This window comes from Scatophagus argus, chromosome 1, assembly GCF_020382885.2.
Source record: "Scatophagus argus isolate fScaArg1 chromosome 1, fScaArg1.pri, whole genome shotgun sequence".
NCBI classification, from domain to species: domain Eukaryota; kingdom Metazoa; phylum Chordata; class Actinopteri; family Scatophagidae; genus Scatophagus; species Scatophagus argus.
Window position 1 is genome coordinate 7,043,421 of NC_058493.1, and position 12,278 is coordinate 7,055,698.

The 12,278-nt window shown below is 44.7% G+C and overlaps 2 protein-coding genes across 2 annotated transcripts; both read left to right on the top strand.

Annotated features, from left to right (window-relative positions):
- Positions 1-459: 459 nt before the first annotated feature.
- On the top strand, positions 460-7,074 carry cplx3b (complexin 3b). Its single transcript, XM_046410230.1, has 3 exons — positions 460-1,064; positions 3,931-4,018; positions 4,250-7,074. Exons 1-3 carry the CDS (start codon positions 907-909, stop codon positions 4,472-4,474), a joined length of 471 nt encoding a protein of 156 aa, XP_046266186.1. The 5' UTR covers positions 460-906; the 3' UTR covers positions 4,475-7,074.
- A 1,647-nt stretch (positions 7,075-8,721) lies between these two features.
- Positions 8,722-10,454, top strand: si:ch1073-459b3.2 (growth arrest-specific protein 1). The gene has a single exon (XM_046410356.1). The coding sequence runs from the start codon at positions 9,433-9,435 to the stop codon at positions 10,180-10,182; it is 750 nt and encodes a 249-aa protein (XP_046266312.1). The 5' UTR covers positions 8,722-9,432; the 3' UTR covers positions 10,183-10,454.
- The last annotated feature ends 1,824 nt before the right edge of the window (positions 10,455-12,278 follow it).

Genomic DNA, 12,278 nt, shown 5'->3' on the forward strand with positions numbered 1-12,278 from the left:
GACAACATTTCTAATTTTAGCACGTCAGCTTCCAGTTCCTGAATGTTAGGGAATATTTACACGGGTATTAAAAGCGCGTGGAGGATGAGCTCAGACTGAAAGATGCATTCACTCACGCACCGCACGGCACGGCACGGCACACGCGCCTTCATTTCAGTCACCTCTCATCTTGTGGAAGTGAGCTTGTTCGTGTACATCAAACAAAGCATACTAGAGAAGGCAGTGATTCATTTTTCTGAGTGATTAAGCCAATAAACCGAGCTCATGCCGTGGGTTAACAGACAACCATTTGACTAATTCGCAATTAGGAAACTCTTTGTGTGTTGACAAACTGTGCCGTTTGCTTGCCCCCAGCGCGCATATGACCCTGAGAGAGACAGGGGCACCAAAACAGCCAGGAGATACGGAGGCTGGTCACGTGTTGTTTGTCCCTCCCGGACTCCTGCTCGACTCCATCGTGAGTTATAATCAGACGGCGAATCACGGGAGCAGCCCACGATGCCGACGCGCGCCATGCGAGCGCACACCCAGTCCGGCGGTGCCTGGGATTGGGTGGAGGGAGTGGTGGCTGCGGACGGAGTCACAGGATTGGTAGAGTTCAGAGCCAAACTTGTTGACTCATAACTGAGCAGCTCCTCTCCATCCTTCACGGCGCGGAGCTGTCCAGGGCCAGTGGTGCTGAAACTGCCAGCTTCCGACGCGCCGTTGGAATAATTCTGTCTTTTATTGCTGGTTCGATTGCTCCTACTGAGCCTTTGAAACTTAAATGCTCTTGTGTAACATTCCCAGACGTTTGTTTTAAGCGTCATTTGACGGATATTTATTCACCGTCAACGCTCTCTCCAGGAGCGCACCAAGCCCTCAACTTCTTAGCCGATCAAACAGAGGACTCTCCGAGGCGCAGCCATGGCTTTCATGGTAAAACACATGGTGGGAGGACAGCTGAAGAACCTGACAGGCGGATTGACGGAGGAGAAGCCCGAAGGGGAGAAATCAGAGGCCGCCGCGCAGGGGATGACTCAAGAGGAATTTGAACAATATCAGCAACAGTTAGAGGAAGAAAAGTAAGGCAACGACTGGCGCTTGTGAATGTGAAAAACTGAAGTATGTGTATAGACAGAAGCGGAAGCATGGCTTAATTAAACAGTGCGTTTTGTGTGTAAATAGCAGAGCGCTCCCTGTGCGCCGCGCGCTATTTTACGCATCAATGCAATAACATGAGCGCTCTGCACACAGCTGCTGCTCTCGCCCAGGGAGCTCTCTGTCTCTTTGCTTCGGCAAATTGTGTAGCGCTGTTTTTAATTTGAGTTTCCTGGAACCATTCTTCCACGGAAATGTCCACAGGGATTCGTGCCTGAGGCGAATCGTGTTCCTATTACTGCGACGTGTGGCTGAATAATGAATCAGACTGTGGCTAAAGTAAAACCTCTGTGTGAATATACTCAGAGCGCAAACAACAGTGCAAACTAATATTAATTAAGGCTGCTTCTTTCTTAGCCGACTTACACCATTCATACAAAAGTTACTACGTAAGATGGCTGCGATTAAATTAAGTTTGAACTACAGTCTAAATTTTGAGAGTTGATTTTTATAGACAGCTGATGTGCGCTTTTTCACTCGTTTGTCTTGCTGGCTTCTATCATTTAAATGCACTGTGCCTCAGCTACAAAAGTCAATTTTTAAATGTTTTCTTAATTTACATATTTGTTGTGGTGTTTATTCCCTGAGCCACCGGAGGATAATTTAAGGTAACAAGAAGGTCACTTGGCAAACAGGGTTCACCCAGCAGACAATAACTCAAGATTGATTAGTGTGATGCTCCACTTAGAGCAAGACTCCACATCCCAGATCAAATATTCAAATATTGTAATGTGGAATCAAAAATTCAGACCAGAATCCTACAGAAAAATAGCACTTTCTGATTTTACTGTATGTTTCGGTTGTTCAACAGGCATCTACATCAGCACTGCATGCTGTTTGCTGGGAAGAGCACACATTGTTTAACAGAATTATCCAATTGTTTCCAGTCCTTGGCTCATCAGCACAAACACATTTGATGAACACTTTGATCCAAAGTGCCTTACAGTACCACACGCAGACATTTTAAGCATGAGCGGGAAGTGAAGTCCTAACTGGCAGCATTAACGCTCAGCTCAGCCCACTGAGCTCTACAGGAGGCATGGCGGGTTGCTTAACGCTCCGCCGTCACAATGTGACCTTCAGTGGAAGTGAGTTATTAGTCAGAGGTGCTAAACATGAGCATAGATCACTGAGAAGCACATACTGCTCACATTAAAACAGAACAAGGTTGGGGGCGGTTGGGTTGCGCCGACTGACATGTCACATGTAGACATTTTATCACCCTCAGCACCCGGGCCACACTGACAACCCGAGTCATCTGATGCCCTTGAGAGGAGAAGACACAACGCTGTGCTCATTGGCTGCAAGTGAGCGCTGCATGGGCCTATGTGCCATTTGGTGTTTGGGCTGTTCATGTTAACACATAGTGAACTCGGGCTCACACGGACAGCACCATGAATGCTGCATCTTCAGATAAAATGACCTTCCCCTGATACATTGGGTCCGGACACATTGCAAAGCTCACCATGCCCCTGGTCCTCCAACGTCCCCCTGCCTTTCCATTATGCTGCTTACTTGACCCTCGTAGGCGTAAAATAGAACTTCTGTCACTGAAGAATATCATCCATAGTGTTGATTTTGTTACAAGCACCTTCTGTATTTCACTGACTCTCATAAACTGTGGTCTTTTCTCACTGTATTCACATTGAGTTTGGCCTCAAGCCACACCAGCAAGTTTGTTAAGCACTATGTTATGTCATTGACTCATGATGCTGGAGGCTTTTGAGCAAATTTTGTAATTTATGAGGGAAAATTTGAACAATACCGAAACTATAAATATTCTAATGATGCTGAGTGGAGAGAGCATTACCAGGAGCCTGTTGCCTGCCCCCTGCTGGAGGCATCACATACTGTAGGCTAAATTGTTTGAAGAAAAAGAGTATAAAACAGACAGATGGCATTGGACATTGTCCAACATTTGCTTGTGTGTGTGTGAGAGAGAGAGAGAGAGATGTGGAATTCTGGTAATGCCTAAACTACTCTCTGCAGAGGCAGACTTAAGGCAATTATCAAGAGGGCTGGAGTGTCATCTTTAGTTTCTTAGATGGTTTCCTTGAAACTACCCATTTTGCAAAGACAGTCTGAAGTTCTTTTGAGGGTTTCCAACCGTAAAAGATGGAAACAGCTGAAAAGTCAGACACTGAAGTGCAGTAAGGCAGGCAGACTGCAGTACTGGTTAATGTGAGATAAATTCAGAGTACGTACAGATGGGCTGACAGTTGTGAAAGTGGGGGAGTGGTAGTGAGTTTGCAATTTGTAGGCTACCTCTATTAGAGGCTGAAATCCCTTAGAGGAGCGCTGGACTGACAGGACGCAGCATCTGAGGCTCCTAAGCATAAGCCGAGCGTCTCCTCTTGCTTTTTCCCCCACAGCTTCACTGCTGCTGCTCCACCTTCTGCTGGCTGTACGCTCTGTATTTAGCCTTAAGAGGAGACACGGGAATGCTAAGCTCCACAGTACAAATCCAGCAGGAGCCTTATGATGCTCATAAAGCAGAGATGACATATAATGGCAAAAATGTGTATCAATTTTCCTCATTTTCAGATAATATGCGTGGTTTGTATGTAATATTTTGGCAGAGATTCCCCCTAAAATACGTTGCGCTTGGAGTCCACGTCTCTATTCCAAACGATAACACAGGTGAATGTATGCACAGCTGAAAAAACCTTTACGAGCCGGCTTTGACTGGACACCAAGTTGATCTAAATTTGTATGTTCAGTGGCAGAGTGAAAAATTTTGCCAAAACCTTTTTTTTTGCTTTTTTTTTTTTTTTTTTTGCTTTCTTGCAGACAAGAACGAGAAGCCAATTTTGCCCAGAAGAAAGCCGAGAGAGCCACAGTTAGAAGTCATTTCCGGGAAAAGTACAGACTACCAAAGGTAAGGTAATTGGCTCCACTTTTGGAAAGACAATGCATGTTTTGAAGGGCTGGCAATGTCATGACACACATACAAATGTCTCCAACAGCATCACCTTTGTAAAAGCCACATATTATTGTAGTTGAGTACTTTCTATATAACAGTGTTGTTCCTGTTGGGTGTGTAAACACGGACATAAATATATGTTTGTGTGTGTGTGTGTGTGTGTGTGTGTGTGTGTGTGGACCTCAGAATGAGATAGACGAGACCCAAATCCAGCAGGCAGGGGAGGATGTGGTGTTGCCCACGGAGTTGGCCAAGATGATTGCTGAGGACAACCAGGAGGAGACGCACAAGCAGTCCATGCTGGGCCAGTTGTCTAACATCCAGAATGTGGACATCGACCAGCTGAAAGACAAAGCCCAGGCCACACTGGAAGACCTCAAAAAGCAGACGGAGAATTGCAGTCTCATGTGATTTGGCCAGCTCTAATTCCCAGAAGATTAGAGTTATACTTGTACAAATATTTTTCAAAGGCAGAGCTGCTCTGGAAGTAGAAATATCCTTATTGCTTGGGTGGGACATCTATCAGCAGAGCCACATAATAACAGTTTTTCTTGCTGCGCAGACTTAGACGCAGGCCCTGCAGAAAAGAAAGTAAGCACGAGAAAGCTGATAATATGAAGCCTGGGGATTGTCTTTAATAAGAGGAAAAGAAGAAATAAAGCCATAGTGTCGTCTAGGTGAGCTACTTTAGTTAGCTTTCCTGTTAACCTTCAGATATCCTAAAAATCATGAATGTCATTCATATTTTTATTGAAAGTTCTAGACATGCACTCTGACAGACTGTAGTTCTCTGACCTCCTACTGAGATTGGACCAATGAGATTATTTCTGCCTGTAGAGCAGCTCCTCCTCTGAGAAATGTTGTTAAAACCTTTACTCCTTTCATTTCCTATCCTTTTTCCCTCTCCGTGCCTCACATGACCTGTGGTGAAACAACATGATTCTGCAGCAGATGTCTCAGGTGTGTGTTCAGCTTTCAGTTCACTCCCAAACACACAGCAGATGATTTCACTGATGAAAATGGGCATCAAGAGAGGATCACTGAGATCAGCTGCTTGGTTTGAATGAAAACACATGTACAAAAGACTGACTGACACTAGCTTGTGTGAGGAGCCCATATATGCATTATGTTCAGTTTAGGAAAGTTGGCCATTTGTGAGGTTGTTAATACCCCGAGTACAAAAGCACAAAATCTTAGAAATGGGCAATATTCATTTACAACGACAAGTGATGCTGCGTTTTGTCAGAAGTAGCTTACTTATGTTGGCCCTGTGGCACCCTCACGAAAGCTCCCTGTGAGCCGCATTAATCGTAGATTTATTCATTTCCGAAACATTTTCTTTTCCTGTGCCGTGGATGTCCGTACAAGCTTGTCTTCTATAGAGCTCCGACATCTCTAAGCTACTTCTTATAATGAAATATTCGTTCTCATTTGTTTGTTTCTGCAGGAGATTTCTTACTTTAAGTTTTATTGAAAGCATCAAATACTTTGTGAGCAGCAGTAGACAGGAGTTACATGTTATTACTTAAGGGCAGGATAGATTTGCTGCACTGTGTATGCTGTTAGAATTTACACTGAAGGGCGCATAGTAAGCGTTGAATCCAGTGTCAGTGTCAACCACACAGGTGGCAAATCTTTGTTTGTGCTGCATCCAGAGGTTAAAGAGTAAATGCTGCTCAGATGAGAGAAATATAAATGTGTTGTGTGAAACTGTATGCCAAAGCCTATGTTTGACCAATATAAAGAAAATGGCATAAGTTTTGTCAAACTGTGTAACTACAGTGTGAGTATAAACCCACATACAAATATTTATGTTGTATAGGACGTAAATGTATCCGCTGTTTGCCTGTACTGTCAACAGCAGGTCGTTCATCAACCTCGCCGCTCCTTGTAGTGTTGTCGACTGTCCCATGACATTTGACCCGTCCTTCATCTCATTGACCCCTGTGTCTCAGTGGTGCCATTTTGTGCTGGTGGATTTCGTGTCGTTTAGCCAACGTGATACGTCAAGTGGTATCTTTGTAAAAAAAAAAAAAAAAAATGACAACAACAAAAACAAACAAGCTCGCCGTGTGGCTGGAGGGGTTGGTCTTACACAGCACACAGTCACTGTGGGCCTGCTGCGTAGCTCAGTATCCTGTCTGTGTTGTTTCCTCGCCGAGTATAAGTGAAGATGTGGGGGCGAATCAAGAACAGATGTTGTTGCTGTTGTGTTAAATTCACGTAGGCTACAGTGTTTGATTTTACGTAGCAGTGAGGGTGATGTCAGCTTTGAGCTCATATCTGTCCAAACCCCTGATTCCTGTTATAGAAAAACATGTTTTTTGGGTACTCGATGATCATAAAAGTCCTTCACTTTACATGTACACATTTGATTTTAGAGTAAATGTAGGCAAAAAAACTGTTTCAGATGAGTGGTAATTCGCTGTAGGTGCCAAACTACAGCTGAACGAAAACAGAGGCAACACTTAAACACTTTGAGTAAAGTGCTTACTGTCACGTGATAGATGAACTGTATATTTGTAACATGTCAGTAATATGAATCAGAAGAAAAGTTGCAATAAGTCCTTTCATTAAAGAGCTACTATCTGTCATGTTTGATCATGAGATAATATCAATGGGTGGAACAGAAGCCATAAAGCAAACAGTTTGCTTCGTATGAGTGTGTGTCACTTGAAATAACAATTCATAACTCAGTAACAATAAGGTACAAGTGTATTGTTTGTGTTGTCATCCCGTGGAACTGATTTTTCAGGATATGGCTGCCATGACACGCACTTTCTTCTCATTCTTTCGCTGGTTCTTTGTTTCTCTATCACTCTGTCTCTCAGTGATTTTGGGGTTTTAACTGCAATAAACTGATTTTTAGGATAATGAACTTCCATTCGGTCTTGTGTGATTTTTGCACAGTGGCTGCAGCTCTACAGTGTTCTGTGATTTGTTAGAAATCTTGCATTTTGCAGCATCCAAACCACCAGATGGAGACAAAAATACATCTGCAGAGGCAAGGCCGCACATAAAGGCAGATAGAGATACGTGCCTGTAACAGGAGGTTGTGGTCGGTTATAGCATTAAAAGATAAATGATACAATTAAGCATTTCATAAGGAGGGAAACATTCCCATTCTGACAGCATGAGCCAGCTCTTTAGGTTAGCTCTTTAGGTTAGCCATACTCCACATGTACATAAGAAATAGAAGGACATATTCAGCGGTTAGGGTGTCGGACCCGTAACCGGTGGATCGCTGGTTCGATTCCCCGTCCCGGTGTCCATGGCTGAGGTACCCTTGAGCAAGGTACCTAACCCCCACTGCTCCCCGGGCGCTGCACGCGGTCGCCCACTGCCCCGGGTTTGCTGTGTGTGTGTGCACGTCACTTGGGTGGGTTAAATGCAGAGCACAAATTTCGTTGGAGTGAGTTCCCTCCAATGACAAGATATGTCACTTTAATCTTTTAATCTTTAATCTTTAATGTAGCACAGGCCACTTGATCAGGTACCTGAACAATGTGTTAATTTAAAGGTGTTGTTGAGGGGTTGCTAATATTCTGTCCACCTTATGCATGTAAACACCTCTCAGTGCCTTTTAGGTAAGCATTGCCTTTAACGGTGACCGAAACAGGACAACATTCTACACTTCACGGTATACTTATACATACATAAGCCCCCCTCCCTCTCTCTCTCTCTCTCTCTCTCTCACACACACACACACACACACACACACACATAAGTGGCATATATTGCAGGCAATGTTAACTTTATGCATGCGTTAGCTACTGCAGTGTAACCAGCAGCTATCTGTCATATTGTTTTCGTTTTGTGGTGCATGTGCAAAACTGGCACAGCCTCTCAGTGGGGGCAGACCTGAAAATGCTTTAAAAAGAAAAATCAAGTTAGTTACCATTTCAATGGGGGGAAAAAAACGCCTGCGCTATTGGTAGTTTTCAAGTGCGGTGTGAAAGGGGATAGCTGTAAAATATATTGATGCTGAAACCCCTCTCTATTGATAGGCCGCAGTGCGTGGACAATCTGCAGCCTGGACAGACATTGGGCCGCTGCATGGCCAATCTGACACAATTGGGGTGAAACGGGCCAGAAAATACTATTCTCTCCCATTCTTTTCTGTCAATCGGGGCTTACAAACTCAGTAGAATGAAAGGCAGGACAGGGAGAGGGGGAAAGAGCGACAATTAGCGAAAACCTTCAAGTGAACGGCTGGGGGCTGTAATCACAGAGGTTTCCCTCTGCTGTCTTCAGGGTTAGAGAAGAAGTTCCCTCGGGATCAATAAAGTATCTATCTATCTATCTATCTATCTATCTATCTATCTATCTATCTATCTATCTATCTATCTAAAAATTGCAGCAGTGAAGATGCAGATGTGAGCTTGTTGCAAAGGAATGCGTTTTGCAAGCCACACACACACACACACACACGCTCCTTTCCACTTGTGTTTTGCCAAAGACAAGAGTGGACCACACAGATCCTGGGTTTCCAGCAAGGAAAATCATAAACATTTTTATCCAGCCTATCTCGTCCTGTACTGAGAGGATTTGTGAGCAGCGCCGTGCTGCTGTAGGCCTGGAAATGAGTCCCACGGCTGCCTCCTCAATGACGACCAATCGGTGGCCAGGATTGTAAATGTGTGTGTGAGAGAGAGAGGAGGGGGAAGGAAAAGTTTTCTTTCTGTTTTCGACAGAAGGAGGGGTGTTGTGGGGAAATGCTCGGCGGACCGTGAAGCGTAACAGCAAGAAGAGAGACAAAGACGCACATAGCGGGACGAAGCGCGACAGACAGACAACTCTTCCACATAAAAAACAAACTAACTAACAAAAAAAAAAACATGGCACTGCGTGGATGGATGTTAAACGTGGTAGAGCTGAGAAGAGTAGAAATTTGGGATGGCAAGAAAGATGAGTTCAAGTGTACAAACTGAGTCGTGGACAATAAGTGCGGTTCGAGTGCGTGTTAACTTTGGATAGCGCTGCGGCGCGTTTTAGTGTCCACCTCACAGTGTGCACCGGAGGCATGGCAGAGACTCAGGCTGCACTTTGGACTATGGTTTCCTCCTTTTTAAACGGACGTGCTTCCCGAAACGACTGCATTGTTTGACTTTTTTTGCAGCCACGCGTGGTGATTTCACTCAGTCAGATCCTGCGTCCCACTGTCGCAGAGCTCATCGGCAGGAGGCAAACTTAACTTACGTGCAAGTTTGTCGATACTTTTTAAAGGACCACGTGTATCTCCACCGACCGAAAACAAATGTATGGAATACTTCTGAACCTCAGTCTGTGAAATTCAGTGTGTAGATTGTGCTGCTCCTAATGTGCTGGTGGAGAAAGTGCACGTCACCGAACTAGGACTCAATCCAAGCATGAAATGTTGGTGCAGCGCCCTGGCACTTCTCCCATGGGTGCTGGTGGCCCTAGATGCCCAGCTAATCTGCTGGCAGGCGCTCCTTCGGTGCCACGACGAGCCCGAGTGCGACCTTGCATACAGTCAGTACTTAGCAGCTTGTGAAGGTAACATCAGGGGCACGAGAAGGCAGTGTCCGAGCCACTGCATCAACGCGCTGATAAGGCTGAATCACACCCGCAGCGGGCCAGATCTGGAGAGCTGCGACTGCGCGCAGGACCAGGAGTGCCTCAGCGCCAAGCGAGCCATAGAGCCGTGCCTCCCCCGCAGACACCCGAGCGATGCAGGGGGGATTGGGTGCATGGAGGCCCGGCAGCGCTGCGAGGAAGACAGCAACTGCCACGCCTCCCTCACGGCCTACTTGTCATACTGCGGGCAGCTGTTCAACGGCAGGAAGTGCTCCTCCAAATGTAAAGCCACCATTCAGCAGATGCTGTTCATCCCAAATGGCATGCTGCTGAACCGCTGTGTTTGCGATGGGGTAGAGAGGCCTTTCTGTGAAGTGGTCAAGGAGAACATGAGCAAGCTTTGCTCCATAGGGGACCACGTTGTTTTTTCAGACCAACCGGATGTGGATGACTTGTATGAGGATGAAAACAATGACAGAATTGACAGAGAGGAGGTGTATACTGATCCCTCCTCTGCCTCACAGAGGTTGTCCAGCTGCACGATGCTCATGTTTCTTCCTCTGGCACGGACATTGTACTGAGATGATGGCTACTTGAAATATTTGTCGGACAGTGTTAAATGATTATGGAGGAATCGGTGACTTGCTCAAAGACACCTCAGCACAGGACTCAAACCCAGGTCTGCTGGAGGAGGAGGGAAGTTACCTCTCCACACTCAGATCTGCCTGCCTTCTCATTTCAGCTGCAGGGTGACAGTGAGCAGGGAGTAGTGACTTGTGTAGGCTTTCCACAGCTGTGCAGTTTACATAGTGATCCTTCATGGTGGACATCTCACTCAGGAAAACTGCTTTTTTTTTTTAAAAAAAATTGTGATTCAAATCTTCACATAGACGGCCTTACAGCACTCTGAGTTAATTGCTCACTTGTTGCTACATTACAGTGAAGCCTGGTATCACAAATGGCAAAACTATTTTCAGCTGATAATGAGAGGAAGCGAACCATCATGCCAGACTGTGTGCCTTTAACCCACCCCTGTTTGTTTAGTTTGGTTTCAATGGTACTTGGAGTGTGGCTTTATCAAGACTTTAGACAAACATTGGACCCATCCAGTCTCTGTTTGCTCTGCACTCCACTTCAGGGGCCTCTGCATTGTTGCAGAAACCACACTTCAAATATTTGTTGGAACAGTCAAAGGACAGGCAAGGGTGTGTGATAATGTACTGAAATTAACTGAAGCGCCTTTCTTGCACTCTATCTGGGGCCCCTCCCCCATGTGAGATTGTTTTATTGAGCTTTTCCTGAGAACATCCCACCCCAACCCCCTTCTTCCTCCTCTCTGCTGCCTGACCCCTTTTTACGCATTTAAAAGACCCCAGTCTCTATCACTGCTTTCACACTGAAGCAGCAGGCCAGGAAAAGCTGTCTCCTGCTGGTGTGGGTAGGCCAACATGTCATACCTGGAGTTCGTCCTCAATACCGCTCATGGTGAGAGGTTTAGCTGCTTGGCTTTTCTTATGGATGAATACAATTTAAGATCTTACTCAGACTGCGTGATTCAAATGGATGCTGTTCCAATACATTTTCATGAGCTAATCAAACAAAGATGGATGATTGTCGGACCAAGCACCTGGTCACGCTCGAGAATGTCCAGTGCAGCGACAACGCAGCGATCAAAGTGTGACAACAGTGTATTCACTCGTGAGCAGTAGTCTGGAATGGATGGTTAAGCGTGGATGAACGTGTGTTAGTTATGTTGTGTCACAGAGTGTTTGTGACTGTAGGCTGCGTGTAGAGTGCTTTTAACACTCATGTCACAATGTGCTTTCTAAAGAAATGCACAAATACGAAAAAACTAATCAAAACAAGATATTAGTTCAGTTGACAAAGTCCTAAGAAGGTTTTTCTCCTCTGGAAGCGTACTTTTCTTTTTTATGTTTTTAGACGTGAGTATGTCGGAAAACTGCATCACATTTATTCTTGAGACCAATGTCCAGACCAGTCCACACTGGTAGTTCCAGTATTTAGACCTGCAGTATCACTTCTTTCCTCCATGACTCCATATAAAGCTTCAGCAAAAACAATGTTTTTGTTAGTACTGATCTCTTGGAGTGAAACTGCCATTTTATGTTTTCGCCACTTGAAATTGTCTCAAAACTAATCTTTTTGTCATGAAATCTTGAAAAATGTCGCTAAATGTTAAATTATGAAGCTAGAATATGAAGAATGTGTATATATTTTACAATTATATGCAGTAAAATAAGCCAGCCACATGCATTTGATTTAGAGTTTTCACTTTTTCATCTCTCTTGTGGGAGCCTCGCAGTAAACACTCCAGAGCAGTGTCTTCCCTGTGGGAGAATCAGTTTTACAATAAAATGTTTATGAGCTGAAGTTGTGTAATGGTGTCATTTGTCCAAAGAGGGATCAAGAAAATGCAGGCAAGTCTTGTAAGTCCCGTTAAACTTAACTTTAAATCCATGTCACCATTTGAGCCTTAAACGTACTTTATCTTAGGTTCAGGGAAACTTTTTGGAGCCTATGAATGTGTGTGTTAAATGATTGTGTTGAAAGAGGTACAATATGGTTCAGTGCTTTTGTTTTTTTGGGGTTTTTTTTGGTGGTGGTGGGTGTGTGTGTGTGAAAAAGGAAGTGGTTGTAATCTGCTATACCTGCATAT

Bases quoted from the DNA above. Each gene is read 5' to 3' on its own strand.
- cplx3b (XM_046410230.1), top strand. From the start codon at position 907: ATGGCTTTCATGGTAAAACACATGGTGGGAGGACAGCTGAAGAACCTG. The intron at 1,065-3,930 runs GTAAGGCAACGA...GCTTTCTTGCAG, and splicing joins CAACAGTTAGAGGAAGAAAA to ACAAGAACGAGAAGCCAATT. The intron at 4,019-4,249 runs GTAAGGTAATTG...TGTGGACCTCAG, and splicing joins AAAAGTACAGACTACCAAAG to AATGAGATAGACGAGACCCA.
- si:ch1073-459b3.2 (XM_046410356.1), top strand. From the start codon at position 9,433: ATGAAATGTTGGTGCAGCGCCCTGGCACTTCTCCCATGGGTGCTGGTG.